This window comes from Octopus sinensis, linkage group LG1, assembly GCF_006345805.1.
Source record: "Octopus sinensis linkage group LG1, ASM634580v1, whole genome shotgun sequence".
Lineage (NCBI taxonomy): Eukaryota > Metazoa > Mollusca > Cephalopoda > Octopoda > Octopodidae > Octopus > Octopus sinensis.
The window spans coordinates 31921979-31940004 of NC_042997.1; the positions used below are offsets into that span (position 1 = coordinate 31921979).

The following is an 18026-nucleotide window of genomic DNA, read 5'->3' on the forward strand; positions in this document are numbered from 1 at the left end:
TAGAAATTATTATTAGCACTATTGTCACTGAATACTTGGTTTTGGGACTTACTTCTGCTACATTTTGACAATAACATTGATTTAATTTTTATCAAGGCCTTGAAGGAGAGAAAAATTACTCATTTTATACTGTGTCCCAAAATTCTTTGAGATAGATTTTTGTATGGGTGGAGGCTCCTGTCATCAACCCTCCTCTGTTTCCATGTAGGGCAGTATTTCCCCATATCCAGACATGGTTTTCACAGGAGATTGGAAATAAACGACATTACTTGTATACATACTTTACAACTACCATACAATATCAAGGGAACACACACACACACACACACACACACACACACACTCACATGTATAATGCCATTCTTTCAACTTCTTTGTAACAAATCCACTCACAAGGCTGTAGCCAGTCCAGGGCTATAGCAGAAGACCCTCAGATACCTGTTGACAATGCAGGTTCTCTGCATTGCAATGGGTTTAGATGAGTTTACATGGGTTGAATGGAGTTTGAGGCAGATTTTCTACAGCGGGATGTCAACAACCCATGCCTGTTTCCAAGCAAGGTAATATTACCCCATGATCAGACATGTTTTTACAGAATATTGGAAATAGATGGCACTGCTTGTATGACAGTGACACTCATTTACAACTATCATGTGATGTCAAGACAAGTCATACAAATATTCTCATACTTATCCATCTATACCCTATGCACACACATACAAGCTCTCAGTTTCTGTCTACCACCATATCCACTCTCAATGCTTTTGTCTGTTCACAGTTATAGTAAAAGACACTTAACCCTTTCGTTACCAACCCGGCTGAAACCGGCTCTGGCTCTGTAGTACAAATGTCTTGTTTTCATAAGTTTTGAATTAAAATCTTCCACCAAACCTTAGTCACAATTTATGTTCCTAATACTAGCTGAATGATAACTAAGTTATTTTACTAAATTCTTTGTTATATTTAAAGTAACTGAAAGAAACACAGAGCATCTTAAAATAAATACAGTAACGAAAGGGTTAACCAAGGTGCCATGCAATGGAACTAAACCAAAAACCATGTGATTGAGAAGCAAACTGCTCAGTCATGCCCACACACACACACACACACACACACACACACACATATGCATGCACATATCTAGATAATGCAAATGGCAGTGTGAGTGTATGCTGGCTATGATAAAGCAAATGTTAGTTGATATCATCAAGCTAATTAACCCAATTAACATGGTATTTCCAACTTCCAAAAGAGAAGATCACATGCTCTTAACAGTGAAGCGTTTTAGTCATAGACTCAGCATAGCTTTAGTGACAAGGATAGTGGTTGTCTTGTATCTTATCAACCTAGGCTATCTATACTCACAGTAATACTTACATAATAAGGTCTAACATAAACATTGGCCTGCAAATATTTTGGAGAAAATATATAACTATTGTTATATATTGGTGTAGGGCTACACAATTTTGAAGAAGATACAGTTGATTTAATCAGTCACCATTTCCAGACTGGTGTATATACTCTTTACTCTTTTACTTGTTTCAGTCATTTGACTGCGGCCATGCTGGAGCACCGCCTTTAGTCGAGCAAATCGACCCTGGGACTTATTCTTTGTAGGCCCAGTACTTATTCTATCGGTCTCTTTTTGCCGAACCGCTAAGTGACGGGAACGTAAACACACCAGCATCGGTTGTCAAGCAATGCTAGGGGGACAAACACAGACAAACACACACACACACACACACACATATATATATACGACAGGCTTCTTTCAGTTTCCATCTACCAAATCCACTCACAAGGCATTGGTCGGCCCGCGGCTATAGCAGAAGACACTTGCCCAAGATGCCGCGCAGTGGGACTGAACCCGGAACCATGTGGTTGGTTAGCAAGCTACTTACCACACAGCCACTCCTTTGCCTATGTTATGGAACACAAAACAATGAAATGCAAAGTCTAGACTGTAGGGATTTTGGTATCAAGAAATAATGATATCTAGTTTTTGCATAAGGCTATGAAAGTAGATATTGATTTTAATATCAGTACTTGAATGACTTTTTTTTTCTTTTTTTGGCAAGCCAACAAAAGAACCTATATGCAGTCATTTAACATGCTAGAAATAACAACCGATTTCCCTCAAATTGCACTCTGCTGTTTTCCAGTTGGAAGAATCTATTGGACAATGAACTAAAAAAAGCTAGCAATCCTTTCATTATAGGCCTGCTTAATCAGGGCTGGCTTGGTGTTAAACAGGTGTAACAACTTGCACTATATATCATCATTTTAGTGTTTACTTGTCCATGCTTGCCATCAAACAGTTTGAGGTAAATTTTCTGTGGGCGAATGACCTTCAAATTGCCAATCCACGTGTGTGTGTGTGTGTACTGTGCAAATTAAGGGCTACTTGCTCGCAGAATCGTTGATTAGGGCATGAGAAAGGATACCTTGTAATGTTTCTTCCAGTTATTTGTTCTGCCTAAATCAGAAATAATTATTTTGTACAAGTTACCTGATATTCCACATTTCACCTAACTCTCCCAAGATGCTTTGGCAACTTTTCTACCCGATGTTTTTAGTTATGCTTCCTCACTTTTGGTGCATATAAAAAATAAAAAAAAAGACTTTTTGGCAACCCAAATTATTAATGTAGGAAGTAAAAATAGCGAGTATTTTTCTTGCCTGCCTGGTATGACTGATAGCATAAAGCTGATTTTTCAGCAAAGGCACATACTGATATCATAACTGGGTGTGAACTTAAATTTGTGACGTTTTAAAACTAGTCATTCCCGTCTAACAAAACAGTTTGACATTTGGTATTATTGTTATGATAATGATTTTTTTTAAGTAAGTACAAAACAATTTAAGATAGGGAGGGGCTCGGTTGATTTAATCGGGCCCAATCCCGGAATGATGAAAGATAAGCGACTGGAGTTGACACCGGACGTAACCGAATACCGAAAGGCATTTTATCTGATGTTCGTTCGAATAGTTTGTAACGTTATGAAAGGCCCTCAAATCTCGAGAAGAGGATATTAGTCGATTAAATCAACCCTAGACTTTGGTTGATATTTTATTTTATCGATCATTGAAAAATGAAAGACAAAGTCTCTCTGGTGAAACCCGAAGGAGTCTTAACTTAATATCGCAAGACAATTTGTCTGCCGTTCTGCTAGTCAGCTGCATTGATGACGAAGTCCTGAATTGATTGACATAAAATTACAAATCTTTAAGAGACGAGAAAATGAAATAAAGGTGTTGTAATGTCCATGCTTTATCAGAGACATTTGCCGTTTAATTCAAATGTAATGACCACAACACTAAATATTGGTTTCCGAAAAGAAAAAAGCACAAAATCTTAATACGTTCTTCTTAGTTGGACATCAGTTAAGACAGCTGACTTCTTTCACTTGCAAATGTCTTTGTAATACGGTATTCCGTTACATTCTGAGTTCAAATTCCACCGAGGTCGACTTTGCCTTTCATCCTTTCGGGGTCGATTAAATAAGTACCAGTTACGCACTGGGGTCGATATAATCGACTTAATACCTATGCCTGTCCTTGTTTGTACCCTCTATGTTTAGCCCCTTGAGGGTAATAAAGAAATAGGTATTTATAAAATGGTAGGATACAACAATAAAATATTTGCTATAGAATTAACTGATATAGCATTAGATAATTTAATAAACAAGTCTTCGGTGCCACACCAGTGCTAATACGTTTTTTAGCCACCCAATCAAAATTTGTTGAATAAACCTATTAACACACCTATTTCTAGAGATATTCATCCAATAAGTCTGGTTTAAGATGGGGGGTGTCTGTTTGGGGAGGATTTGACTACTGCTTCTTGTTGATCGAGCGATCTTTGTTAGCTCGAAAACCCTTTAATATTGGCGATGTGGGGATGGTGTTTTATTTCCCATCTTCGTTTTATTGATGTAGGGGGAAGTGGCGTTACCGAGTGTCGAAATCGAAACCTAATCGCTGAATCATCATGGTAATGGATTTACATGATAAATGCATGGATGCTTCCACGTGGTTGTCACTCGATCTTTAGAAATAGCAGCAAAATCTCTCTTAGATTACACTCAGCAGTCTTTTTCTATGTGTGGGTGAGGGTCATTGGATAATTTGAAACATTGACAGAAAAGAACAAGATGGTCATGGTTAGAGCGCCTTTGATCACAGACTGCTTGATCAGTGCAAGCATGGAACTGAACATCAACAGCATCAAATCTATTTTCCCCCAAAAGGTGATGGGGGGAAAAACGCGAAAAGAACCTTTTCACTGTCCTCTGTTCTTTCAAAATAACTCCTACCTCCACCACGACTGCTGCTATTGATATCGTCTCTAATGTCATCCTCATGTTATAAAGTCAACCTCATTTTCTCTCTCTCTCTCGATATAGATATATATATTTATATTTATATATATATATATATATATATATATATATATATATATATATACACACACACACATACATACATACATACACACACACACTAAAATGGTACATTGTTTGACCTACATTTTCAGTCTGTTCCAAATACTCATGTTGTTAGAACTGAAATTAGAACATCCCGAGATAAATTCAAGATATTAAAGCAAGAAAAGTATTAAATTTCTAGAATAATAAAAAATATATATAACGTAATGCTAAATGCTTTCTTTCACAAATTTTTGGGATGGGAGGACCCACCTGCTAGTGGCTTTGAACTCAGAACGTAATGGGTACATTAACTAAATACCATAAGGTACTTTGCACCATGTTGTAAATATTCTGCTAATTCACTTCTGCAGGACTGAGTAATATCAAAAATATATTTACGTGGGGGATATTAAAATAGTGTGCATTTTATTTGTTCTGTATTATTACTCGACCATAATATAACAGCCTTCATTTCAATATACAATCAAGTCCAATAACAAAAGATGAGGGTATGTTTTTTTTTTTTCGCTATGACATGATTCTTTCACTAATAGATAGTGAAAAGTTCAAACTAAAAAGGAAACGGAGGTTGAAACTGCACAACTGCGAGAAAAATTCATTGAAAGAATAATTACAATTACTTATACAATGTGGTATTTCCTTTTTTTTTTTGTGTATGTTTAAAGATAAGGTATGATTTGAGAAGAGACTAGGCTGCTATTTCTAGCAAGTTGTGCGAGCACGTAGTAGCTTCCTCGTATGCTCCTTTAAAATCTCTTTAGCCTTTTGTTTGGGTTGATTAAAAGCTTTTCAACCGTTTTAATTTTTGTTTATTTATATGACTATAGCCAAAATGACCTTACGACTGTATGATTTGAAGGGGATTTAAATATATTTTTTTCTATCAGGCTGAGTGACCACACACACAGCAGTTATTTCATGTTACGTTGCTTTTAATCTTATCACTTTCCAAAGGTTTAATTATACTTGGAAGCAGTCTACTAAATAAATACCAAAGAAAAGATGGTCTTAAAGGGGAGAATTAAATTTAATTATCAAGAAAAGCGACACTACTAATTCAGATATTCTGTGTGGTACTTGACAATAAACTAATTAGCTGACATTGTTTTGACAAAGAAGGTACACCGATAAAATAAAATAAATTGATGAGCTTACTTATCTTAAAATTAATCATTATTAAGCCTTTTTTTAATGTCATATATTATCTATATTAGAAATTATCTTTTCGGGGTCGATAAAACAATGTACCTGTTAACACTAAGTCGATTTAATGGGCTGTTTTCCACCCGTAATTTTACCGTTTTCTTCCCTGGAATTTGCAATGGGGTACCTGTGTTAGAAATCACTCTTAAATACATTTTAATTTTTCTCGTTTTAATGTTTGTCATATGCGTCTGTGATATTTACGAAACTATATTTCTGAAAGTCAGTGCGCCCGTGCTTCCTGGGGAGAGCAAGCGAGCGAGTGAGTGAGTTTTTTTTTCTTCCCCGAATTAGGTCAAGAATGCCGCAATGGTATCTCTTTCTCTGAGTGTGCGGGTGAAATATTCTATGTATGTATGTATGTAGTAGATATAAATATAGGAACACAAATACAAAGCGGCATCCAGTTTGGCTGCTGATGAAAAAAGTGTCGGAGTATAAAATCGCATAAAGCCAGGAAATTCATTTTTTAAAAATTCTATTTTATTAAAGTTGTGTGAACGTCACAGATGGCCGAATTTCTTTACAATAAAATAAAACTCTAGCTTTCAGGGTGTACATGTGTGTGTGTATTGATTTATTAAGGAGCTAAGTATGTATATTGAAGAGTATAAATTATATATTTTAGAGGTGGTGGGGAGCAGTAGATAATAAGGCACAGGAACAATGTTTTATTTAGCAGTATAAAATCAATCGACTAATTATTTTACTGATACTTTATCGATCCCGGCTGCATTTGAAAACTGAATTGACAGGAAATAATTGAGAGAACGTTCTCTTTTCTCTGCCATTTTTAGCGATCTTTAAGTGGGGTAGAAGCTGGGTATAGAAGCCATGTACATATTAAACTAACTGAACCTGTTATGACACCCGCATTTCTTTCTTTCGTTCTTTCTATTTATTTTTTTTTTTTTGTATGTTCAACAAGTCCTCATTTAATAACCAATGCAAGCACGTATACTCAGGATAATATACAATCGCAGAAAGGCGAGTGAGTGATGGGCAAGATAGCACCCACAGGCACTGCAAAAAAACAAAAACACACAACACACATAGGCGAAATATGTTTTTATTACGACTCATAAAAAAAATTCTGTAATTACAAACTTGTATATATTCTCTCTTTTACTCTTTTACTTGTTTCAGTCATTTGACTGCGGCCATGCTGGAGCACCACCTTTAATCGAGCAACTCGACCCCGGGACTTATTCTTTTGTAAGCCCAGTACTTATTCTATCGGTCTCTTTTGCCGAACCGCTAAGTAACGGGGACATAAACACACCAGCATCGGTTGTCAAGCAATGCTAGGGGGACAAACACAGACACACAAACACACACACGCATACATATATATATATACATATATACGACGGGCTTCTTTCAGTTTCCGTCTACCAAATCCACTCACAAGGCATTGGTCGGCCCGAGGCTATAGTAGAAGACACTTGCCCAAGATGCCACGCAGTGGGACTGAACCCGGAATCATGTGGTTGGTAAACAAGCTACATACCACACAGCCACTCCTGCGCCTATTCTGAATATTGAAAGAGTTTTTCCTATCTAATATTCTTCCAAAATTGTTTAAATCTATTCTTGTATTGGTAATTTGTGTTCGGCTCAGACACCCCTCCTTGTTAGTCAATAAACAATTTGAATAGATTTTTGTATGAGAAGGTCAGTTAAGTTTCACTGCTAATTAAGCTACCAGACTTCTTTTTATTATTTTCCTTTCATATTTTTTATGAGACTCCTTGTTCTAGAAATGATTTCTAACTTCGATTTCTTCAGAGATATCCCCCAAAACTTACAAAGCATCAACCCATTTTGTGCTCAATGAGTATTTGTCAGATGGATGGATCCTGAGTCAGGTCCATTTTGATTGTCCTGATATATATTCATGTCCACAAGGCCTTGTTGACATAAGGATGGTTAACATTGTTGTAGTCAGGAATTCTAGTTTTTTCTTCTCGCCCTTTTCAAGCCTAGCCTGGCTCATGGGCCCGGTTTCCCGGTTTCTGTGGCGTATGTGTTCCCCCCCAGCTGGATGGAACGCCAGTCCATCACAGCGTTACTCAAGAAACAGGAAGAGAGAGTGAGAGGAAGTTGTGGCGAAAGAGTATAACAGGGGTCACCACCACCCCCTGCCGGAGCCTCGTGGATCTTTTAGGTGTTTTCGCTCAATAAACACACACAACACCCGGTCTGCGAATCGAAACTGTGATCCTCCGACCACAAGTCCACTGCCCTAACCACTGGACCATTGTGCCTCCACCTAGTTTTTTCTACTGGAGTAAATTGAACTTAGCATCTGTTTACATCTGAATTGATTGGATTAGTTCTGAAAGATAACTGACGGAGCTACTGACACAACACACTGCTACCTATACTGGACGTCTACTACTCATTAGACACACCATTTCCACTATGCCCACCAGACAAGCTTCTGTGATTTCTCTTACCAAGTTTCATTCAATGCTTTTAGTTGGCCTGTTATGGTTGAGACACTTGTCCAAGGTGTCATGCAGTGATATTGAACCTAGAACCATGCAGTTGTGAGCCAAACTTAACTATACAACAATGCCTGATTAGATACTGTAAATTTTTTATCCTACAATCATTTTATTGTTGAAATGGGTGGGTTGGTTGGGTATAGCTTTTAGCATATCTACTTCTCAAACTCCTTTGTCTCATCTCTGGGGGCCAATATTTCAAGACCAGTAGTTGCCCAAGCATACCACTCTCCCCTCTCTATGCCACCGATGTTATCCAACAGAAAGGCAAAGGTCAATACAGCTTGGCACCAGTGACATCGCAACTCATTTCTACAAATGAGTGAACTGGAGCAACGTGAAATAAAGTGTCTTGCTCAAGAGCACAACACACAACCCAGTCCAGGAATGAAATTCCCTACCTCATGATTGTGAACCCCATACTTTAACCACTGAGCCATTTGCCTTCACTCACTGCCCATTTTGCATGTCCATACCAATGCAAATCTTTCATATATATATAATTTGGCTTGGATTCTACAGCTGGATACTCTTCCTAACACCATATTGTTAACTCCAGGTCAGCCTTTCTCAAGGAGGCATATGATTGAAAGTATAGCAACCATGACCAGTCCAGCATCTAATTATCTAGTATGGTGTGATTTGCATGTATTGTTTTGAAAGATGGCTGCATTTCCTACTTCAACTCTGAAGTTTGTATCAGCCAAACAAATTAAGGTATACAGAGTTACCTTTTTGTGCAGGTGGAGAATGAACAATGCCATAGATCTACAATATTTGAATATTTTCTAACTTAATAAAGGCTTTTTTCCCCCCTTTTTTTTATGGCTTAGCGCAGTGCCCATATGGTATGGGCAGTCCCCATACTCTGGACCTCTACAGAAGTCTGTTGTAAGGATAGGAGCTCTCTTGTTGGTTACAATGACAAGGGTCCCAGCTGATACGATCAACAGAACAGCTTGTGAAATTAATGTGCAAGTGGCTGAGCACTCCACAGACACACGTACCCCTTTACATATGGAGCCCATAAGTGAGCAAATTACATAGAAAGCTCTCCCAAGAGTGGAGATAACTAAATTGATATAAGCATCCAACCCATACCAGCATGGACAACAAACATTAAATGATGATGATGATGATGATAATTGAGCTACTAGTGCTTGGTTTGAACTCACATGTATTACTGGTGTTTTGTTGTCTTTCTGAATAGAAAAAATTTGTTTATTTACTTTAAGTTTACTTAACTATTGTTGGCAATCGGCGCCAAGACTTAATGGAAGAGTTATCTTCCAGAAACTAACTAGGTAACAAGTTAGCTAATTCATTAGAGGGTTAAATGACTTGCTGTATTCGTCCTGGTTCTCTGCTTTGTAAGTTCAAATCCTGTCAATGTCAGGGGCTATAAAATAAAGGATCTAGTCTTGTGCTGTAAATTGGTCAAATTATTCACATATGGTATCTGTTCTGGCCCTTTGCATTTTGGGGTTTTGAATAACAAATTTAATTCATCACCCAGTTAAGCAGCAACATTTGGTCTTTGCTCTGCCTTCAGCAAAGTTCACTCTTGTAAGCATTTGAGCTAGATCTCAGATTTGAGGATAGCTTCCTTCTTCCCATTATAAATCAGAGGCCCTGAAGAACAAAAATCAGGTCATTGATGATACCCTTTTCTTTCTAAGTGATAAAAAAGAAGTCCTAAGTCAACGCAATAAGTTATACAGCACAAAGTAACCTCCCCATCAATTACAAACAGCCTATAAACCTAGTACACTTGATATGCCATGCTTTAGTTTGTACTACTATCATGCTGTTGATTATTCTTACATAGACTACTTAACAGCTTGTGGATCACAGTACAGCTGTAAGAGATTACATCTGTGTTGCAATCTAGACTGTCATAATGCTTCAAGGCTGTTGATGTGACTGCAGAATTTTTTTTTAATCTATGGTTTAGGCATGAAAGGGAGGATACTTTTTTTTTTCTTTATGTCTCAGTGCTCCTCTCTCTCTTCAGTTGAAGGATACTGTATGTATCAGAAGTGATACCATTGCATACAGGATTAAAAATCAAAGCCATATAATTGGAGTACATATAACATGTACATAGCTTCTTTCAAATTCTCAGTCCTGTTGTGCGACACCTTGGGTAATGTGTCCTCCATAGCCCTGGAGTGGACTGGAGTAATATGAAATAAAGTGTCTTGCTCAGGGACACAGCGCGTCACCAGGAATTGAACTCACAACCTCCGTAACTGTAGAAAGAGATCACAATTTGTGGGTCTGGTCTGAATGTTTGCAACAGAGTGAACTCTGTTTAAAGTACCTTAGTACCTGTTTAAAGTACCTCAGTGCCAACTGATTATTGCACACTGGAAATTAACCTGGAACCATATGACTTCACTTGCATTTGCTCGGCCTTCACTAGTGTCACTGTCTGCAAGCAGTGTCCATTTCCAATTTTGTATGCAAACATGTCTGGTCATGAGGAAGTAACTCACTTGGAAATGGGAGGAGGTTGGTGACAGGGACAGCATCTAAAAAAAACATGCCTCAACAAATTCTATCCAACCCAAGTGTGCAAGAAAACGATGTTTTATTATGATGATTATGTGTGTGTCTGGCTGTTGTCCGTGCAACATCGATATTCCTCCCTGTGTTTGTGTAATCTTATATCCCTGCCATAAGGCTTCATTTCCACACACGCCAGCCTAATTTAATTTGTCCTTAGTCGAAAGACACCTGTTATGTCCTGTTATTATTTTCATTATATTTGTGTAACGTCTGTTTTTTTTCCATCCTTGTTTTTGTATACATTCGCTGCTTTCTTCCAAGGAATCTAATGCTCTTAGCTCAGTTTTTCCTTGGAGCTGGCCAGATTGGAGCAATCTCGAGTATAATCAGCCAAAATTGCAAAGATGATATGGTACTTGACTGAGGAAAGAAAACTTCAAATGACCCGTCCTTGTTTTCTTTGTATCGTCTATCTGGATGTTTTGTCCCATTTTTGTATGACCTAACTGTCCGGATGTTTTGCGTTCTTGTCTCATTTTGTATTATATATATATATATATATCATCATCATCCTCATTTAGCGTCTGTTTTCCATGCTAGCATGGGTTGGACGGTTCAACTGGGGTCTGTGAAGCCAGAAGGCTGCATCAGGCCCAGTCTGATCTGGCAGATGCAGCCTTCTGGCTTCACACATATATATATATATATATATATATATATATATATTATATATATATATCAATAAAAGAACTAAGAAAATCTTGGCTGCAGGAAAATGTGCGTGTGTATGTATATTGCAGTGCCATGCATTAGTTTATATATCATTCCCAATAGATCTTAGTAATATGTGTTAAGGGAATTCTGCAAATGCCCATTGAGGTTAATGTGCTCGAGTACTAAGACAAGCAATAAGTTCAGATATTACTGTAGCTATGGTGTTGTGCCCCTGAGTAAGATATGTAATTTTGTTTGCTCCAATTTGTCTGTTTAAAGCCTAGTCCATTCCAATTCCCAATTGAATGCTTAGCATTGGGAATATTTTCAGTTGTGAAATAATTGCTCCATTTTAAGCAGGGAAAACAAATATGTTGCAGTGAGTGACTCAAAATTGAACTACTAGGTAGCCAGTCGTTTATCACGATCAATCCAGAGTAGTTTCACATGATTGGAAGCCACCAATCAGTGTCAACTCATTAGCCAATTCCATCTTCCAGAATCTTCTCCTTGTGGCTTTTAAAAAGCGGTTTTTGGTGGTAATTTCAGAATTTTCACATAGCTGCATTTTGTGTCACTATTCTTGCCACACTCAGTAAGATAAGAAAGCTGACCTATAATAAACAGAAATTCTGTCACCATGAATATTATGCAAATATTCTTCAATTGGGATGGGCCAGCCACAAATTACTAAATCAGTAAGCTTGTTGTAAACTCCAAATGGGAAGTGACTTCCAGTATGTAATTATTACTGTAAGCTGCATAAAAAGTGCTGATCTCTGACTGTGGAGGGAACCTGTGGGAGAGGCAAACGCAGGAAGATATAGGACGAGGTGGTGAAGTATGATCTTCAACCATTGGGCTTCACAGAGGCAGTGAAAAGTGACAGAGATCTTTGGTGATATACCGTGCTTGAGAAGACCTATCAAGCCAAGTGAAACCGTAGTCATGGCCAATGCTGGTGTAACATAAATGGCACCCCTGCTGGTGACACATAAAAGGCACCTTTCACAGAGGCAATGATAAGTGACCAAGTCCTCTGGTGATAAGCCATGCTTAACCCATCAAGCCAAGTGAAAGCATAGTTGTGGCTGATGCCAGAGTCACATAACTGGCACCAATGCCAGTGGCACATAAAGAGCACCCAGTACACTCTTGAAGTGGTTGGTGTTAGGAAGGGCATACAGCCATACAAATCATGCCAAATCAGAGTGGAATGTGGTGCAACTCTCCAGCTTACCAGTTGAGTCAAACCATGTATGCCTTGCCAACAAGGAAAAGCAGATGCTAAATGATGAGGAGGTTGTAAAAGATTGACACAGTTAAACTCTATGTGCAATAATAAAATCTTCTGTTAATCATTTGTGGGTGTAGTCAGTTATTTCTTCATGCAACTCAAGAAATACATTTTTCATTCATTCAGCAACTTGGCCAATCGTCGCCTCAGACCAGCCAACAACAACAACAACATACTAGAACCCATCGTACACGAAAGAAAAAAAGATGTATTGCAAAAGACCATTAAAATATCAAAAATTATATGAAGTGAAACCAACTTTAGAACTTTCTCATGAAAGGATTATTCTGAAAAATATAATTCATAGCATAATTGTTTTTTCCTTGTTTTTGTATTATGCTGCATATAATTTTCTTTAGATAGTTACAGACTTCAGCTATTCCAAGATGCTGTGTGCATCCTCTAGAGCCATCATCTTCCTCATTTTCATATTTGGCTGTGTGATAAGTTTGCTTCCCAACCACATGGTTCTGGGTTCAGTCCCATTGCATGGAACCTTGGGCAAATGACTTATGCTATAGTAGCTGCAAGCCAACCAAAACTTTGTGAGTGAATTTGGTAGACGGAAACTGAAAAAAAGCCTATTATGCGTGTGTGCTTGTCCTCCACCACTGCTTGACAACCAGTGTTGGTTTGTTTACAACCCCCCATTACTTAGTGGTTCAGCAAAAAGATACCGATAGAATGAGTACTAAGCTTTAACAAAAAAAAGTAGTAGTGCAGTTGATACATAATCTCTTAGTTTATATATCTAGTCAGCATTTCAAAGATTGATTTGTCTGAAAATCCTTTTTCTTAAATGAAGCCTTACCACAATTTCCAAACATATTCCTCTGTTTCCATGTACTTAATTCAAAAATACTATGCCTCATTAACATTTGTGTGATTAGCATTATCTGGTTGTAAAACATCCCTCAAATCAGACTCCATCATCTTCAAAAACAAAGAATACATTGAATATTGCTGTGCAATATACACAGTTTGTAAAAATAAAAAAAAAATAGAGAGAATGGTCATAGTTGGAATGCTTTTTGATCATTGGTGTGGTTAATCAGTTTGGACAAGAACTAGTCCCCGGGGAAATGAGATAGATCAAATAAAGTGTACTGTGCAAATACACAAAGAAATGCCTGCAGAGGAATTGTACTAGCTGGTAGTCTAATACCATATCCATTTAGCAATTTTACTGCTGCATCCATGTTATTTAACTACAACAGACAGTATTTATATATTCTGCTGCTAGCTGGATTGGACTAGCAACAGTTAAAAGCTTTGCCTGGATCACCAGACTTTGCTGGTGATGAGACATACAAATCCATCGATCTTCTACTGAGTCAACTAAGCCATTATTGATTCAGTTTATTGCAAGTTTTTGTGTTTTTGTCGCTACGTATATGCACAAATATGTACGAGGGAGTGCTGAAAAGTTCCTGGCTTTGGATAAAAGAAAATACAGGAGGATCAGTTAATTATAGCACCATCCAATCGTGGCCGTTGCCAGCCTCGCCTGGCCCCCGTGCCGGTGACACGTAAAAAGCACCATCCGATCGTGGCCGTTTGCCAGCCTCGTCTGGCACGTAAAAAGCACCCACTACACTCACGGAGTGGTTGGTGTTAGGAAGGGCATCCAGCCGTAGAAACATTGCCAGATCAGACTGGGCTTGATGCAGCCTTCTGGCTTCACAGACCCCAGTTGAACCGTCCAACCCATGCTAGCATGGAAAGCAGACGCTAAACGATGATGATGATATTCCCCTCTCAGATTCACACACTTATTGCAGCAGTCCTTCAGTTCTTTGAAACCCTGTAAAAGAACTTAGAAGGTTGGGCCTCCAACCAGGCTTTCATGGTACCCTTAGAGCCAGGTACTTTTCAGCACCCCCTTGTATATAACCCACATGTACCCTAAATTCCAAGTGATAATTTGGCTGAATATGCAGTGCCGTTGCTTTTTAGTATCTCTGGTATTGAAAAAATACCACTAAAAGTATTGAGGGTCAATTTAAAAATTACCTGTAAAATTCTTAGGTAGATTCCATCAGCAATGTTTTCTCTCCATTTATAATCAGGAATGATTCTGCTACTCTTGATCTGTGTGCACATGTTGACTTCTTACTTAGACTCAACAGCTTATGACTTATAGGTAAGCGTCAGCTGCAATATTGTGACATTCATGCTTTGTCTCAAAGCATTAGCTCTTGACAGGCATTTCTTGCAAGCCAAGCAAATATTTGGAGGATCCAAAACAAGACAAACCACCCTAGTTTTTTAAAATAAAAATGGATGTGAAGTAAGAAGTTTATTCCCAACCACATGGTTCTGGGTTCAGTCCCATTGCATGGAACCTTGGGCAAATGACTTATGCTATAGTAGCTGCAAGCCAACCAAAATTTTGTGAGTGAATTTGATAGACGGAAACTGAAAAAAAGCCTATTATGCATGTGTGCTTGTCCTCCACCACTGCTTGACAACCAGTGTTGGTTTGTTTACAACCCCCCCATTACTTAGTGGTTCAGCAAAAAGAGACCGATAGAATGAGTACTAAGCTTAAAAAAAAAAGTAGTTGTGCAGTTGATACATAATCTCTCACTTTATATATCTAGTCAGCATTTCAAAGATTGATTTGTCTGAAAATCCTTTTTCTTAAATGAAGCCTTACCACAATTTCTAAACATATTCCTCTGTTTCCATGTACTTACCTCAAAAACACTGTCTCATTAACATTTGTGTGATTAGCATTATCTGGTTGTAAAACATCCCTCAAATCAGACTCTATCATCTTCAAAAAGAAAGAATACATTGAATATTGCTGTGCAATATACACAGTCTGTAAAAATAAAAAAAAATAGAGAATGGTCATAGTTGGAATGTTTTTTGATCATTGGTGTGGTTAATCAGTTTGGACAAGAACTTAGTCCCCAGGGAAATGAGATAGATCAAATAAAGTGTACCGTGTAAATACACAAAGAAATGCCTGCAGAGGAATTGTACTAGCTGGTAGTCTAATACCATATCCATTTAGCAATTTTACTGCTGCATCCATGTTCTTTAACTACAACAGACAGTATTTATATATATTCTGCTGCTAGCTGGATTGGACCAGCAACAGTTAAAAGCTTTGCCTGGATCACCAGACTTTGCTGGTGATGAGACATACAAATCCATCGATCTTCTACTGAGTCAACTAAGCCATTATTGATTCAGTTTATTGCAAGTTTTTGTGTTTTTGTCGCTACGCATATGCACAAATATATACGAGGGAGGGCTGAAAAGTTCCTGGCTTTGGATAAAAGAAAATACAGGAGGATCAGTTAATTATAGCACCATCCAATCTTGGCCGTTGCCAGCCTCGCCTGGCCCCCGTGCCGGTGACACGTAAAAAGCACCATCCGATCGTGGCCGTTTGCCAGCCTTGTCTGGCACGTAAAAAGCACCCACTACACTCACGGAGTGGTTGGTGTTAGGAAGGGCATCCAGCCATAGAAACATTGCCAGATCTGACTGGGCTTGATGCAGCCTTCTGGCTTCACAGACCCCAGTTGAACCGTCCAACCCATGCTAGCATGGAAACCGGACGCTAAACGATGATTATGGTGATGATGATGATGATATTCCCCTCTTGGATTCACACACTTATTGCAGCAGTCCTTCAGTTCTTTGAAACCCTGTAAAAGAACTTAGAAGGTTGGGCCTCCAACCAGGCTTTCATGGTACCCTTAGAGCCAGGTACTTTTCAGCACCCCCTTGTATATAACCCACATGTACCCTAAATTCCAAGTGATAATTTGGCTGAATATGCAGTGCCGTTGCTTTTTAGTATCTCTGGTATTGAAAAAATACCACTAAAAGTATTGAGGGTCAATTTAAAAATTACCTGTAAAATTCTTAGGTAGATTCCATCAGCAATGTTTTCTCTCCATTTATAATCAGGAATGATTCTGCTACTCTTGATCTGTGTGCACATGTTGACTTCTTACTTAGACTCAACAGCTTATGACTTATAGGTAAGCGTCAGCTGCAATATTGTGACATTCATGCTTTGTCTCAAAGCATTAGCTCTTGACAGGCATTTCTTGCAAGCCAAGCAAATATTTGGAGGATCCAAAACAAGACAAACCACCCTAGTTTTTTAAAATAAAAATGGATGTGAAGTAAGAAGTTTATTCCCAACCACATGGTTCTAGGTTCTATCCCATTGCATTGCGACTTGGTTCAGTGTCTTCTGCTATAACTCCAGGCCAACCACAATGTTTTGTGAGTGGATTTGATAGATGGAACCTAAAAGAAACCCCATCATAACATATGTATACATTTGTGTGTGTTTCTGTATTCATTCCCCATCACTACTTCACAGCCAGTTGCTGGTTTGTTTACATCCCCATAACTTTACAGTTTTGGCTAAAGAGAAATAGAGTAAGTAATGAAGTTGATTTGTTCAATTAAAACCCTCAAGGCAGTGCCCCAGTATGGCCACAATCCAATGGCTGAAACCAGTAAAAGCTAGACAATGTAGACCTTAATATATGGGATGTGGTGGAGGAGATCATAATCATGCATGCCTTTGATACCAGCTCTCCTTGATCTGGGTTGCCAACAATTCTTGGAGTTCTCACTTGTGACTACATATATTGATATTTGCTGGTTATTTGACCTATTGTATGCTGCACTTGATAGTATTTTCTTATGTTGATGTTTTGAGTAATTCAAAAGATTACCATTCAAGTCTTTATCTATGAAACACTGGTATCAAAGGGTATAATGTAATCTTGCACGCATGAAGAAAATAGGTGACTTATCAAATATTCAAAGGTCAGAATGTGCAATTATCGAGACATTCAAGCTTTCAAAGAGTTTCAGTTGATATTATATGTGCAAGCATAAGAGACTGAATTGTTGTTTACTTCCATGTCAGCTTTGTTCAAAGAAATTTGTTGCATCTAAGCCTACATTATCCAATATATCTTTCCTTTTCTTTGTTTCTCTCTTTTTTTTTTCCAAGCTGGTAGTGAGATTTTATTGCTATTTCTAGCAGTTTAGTGACCCAAAATAAGTGCTGCACAAATATTTTAAACTCGCTACTTCTAGCAACACTGTCTCAATGTTCCTTTGCTATGTCCTTCACCCATCTAATGTCCTGTCACGGTACCAATTGAGTTCCAACACTAGTTTAATGCTGTGATTTACTCAAAATTGCTAGTCAAACTATTGAGACGGTTCAAGTTGAGGTTAATGAAAATGGATAAATAAATGAATATATTAATAAACAAGCAAACATAAATCCAAAAGTAAAACTTTGGTCAATTTGTATTTTTAGTTTCTTGTAAAGTGTGTGTGTGTGTG

The 18026-nt window shown here is 38.0% G+C and overlaps 1 protein-coding gene across 7 annotated transcripts in view; it reads left to right on the forward strand.

The window, feature by feature from the left end:
• The window catches only part of LOC115215792 (flotillin-1), a 103757-nt gene that overhangs the window by 20064 nt on the left and 65667 nt on the right, over nt 1-18026 (forward strand). The window contains exons 1-2 of one of the 7 annotated variants that reach the window (XM_036498551.1): nt 4159-4163; nt 7519-7522. The exons of 5 other annotated variants lie outside the window; for them this stretch is intronic. In XM_036498551.1, the coding sequence (XP_036354444.1) occupies nt 4161-4163; nt 7519-7522 (7 nt within the window). In that variant the 5' untranslated portion in view covers nt 4159-4160. Of the gene's footprint in view, nt 1-4158; nt 4164-7518; nt 7523-18026 lie in introns of those variants that run through there. One more of the 7 variants, XM_036498568.1, reaches the window with a different exon arrangement.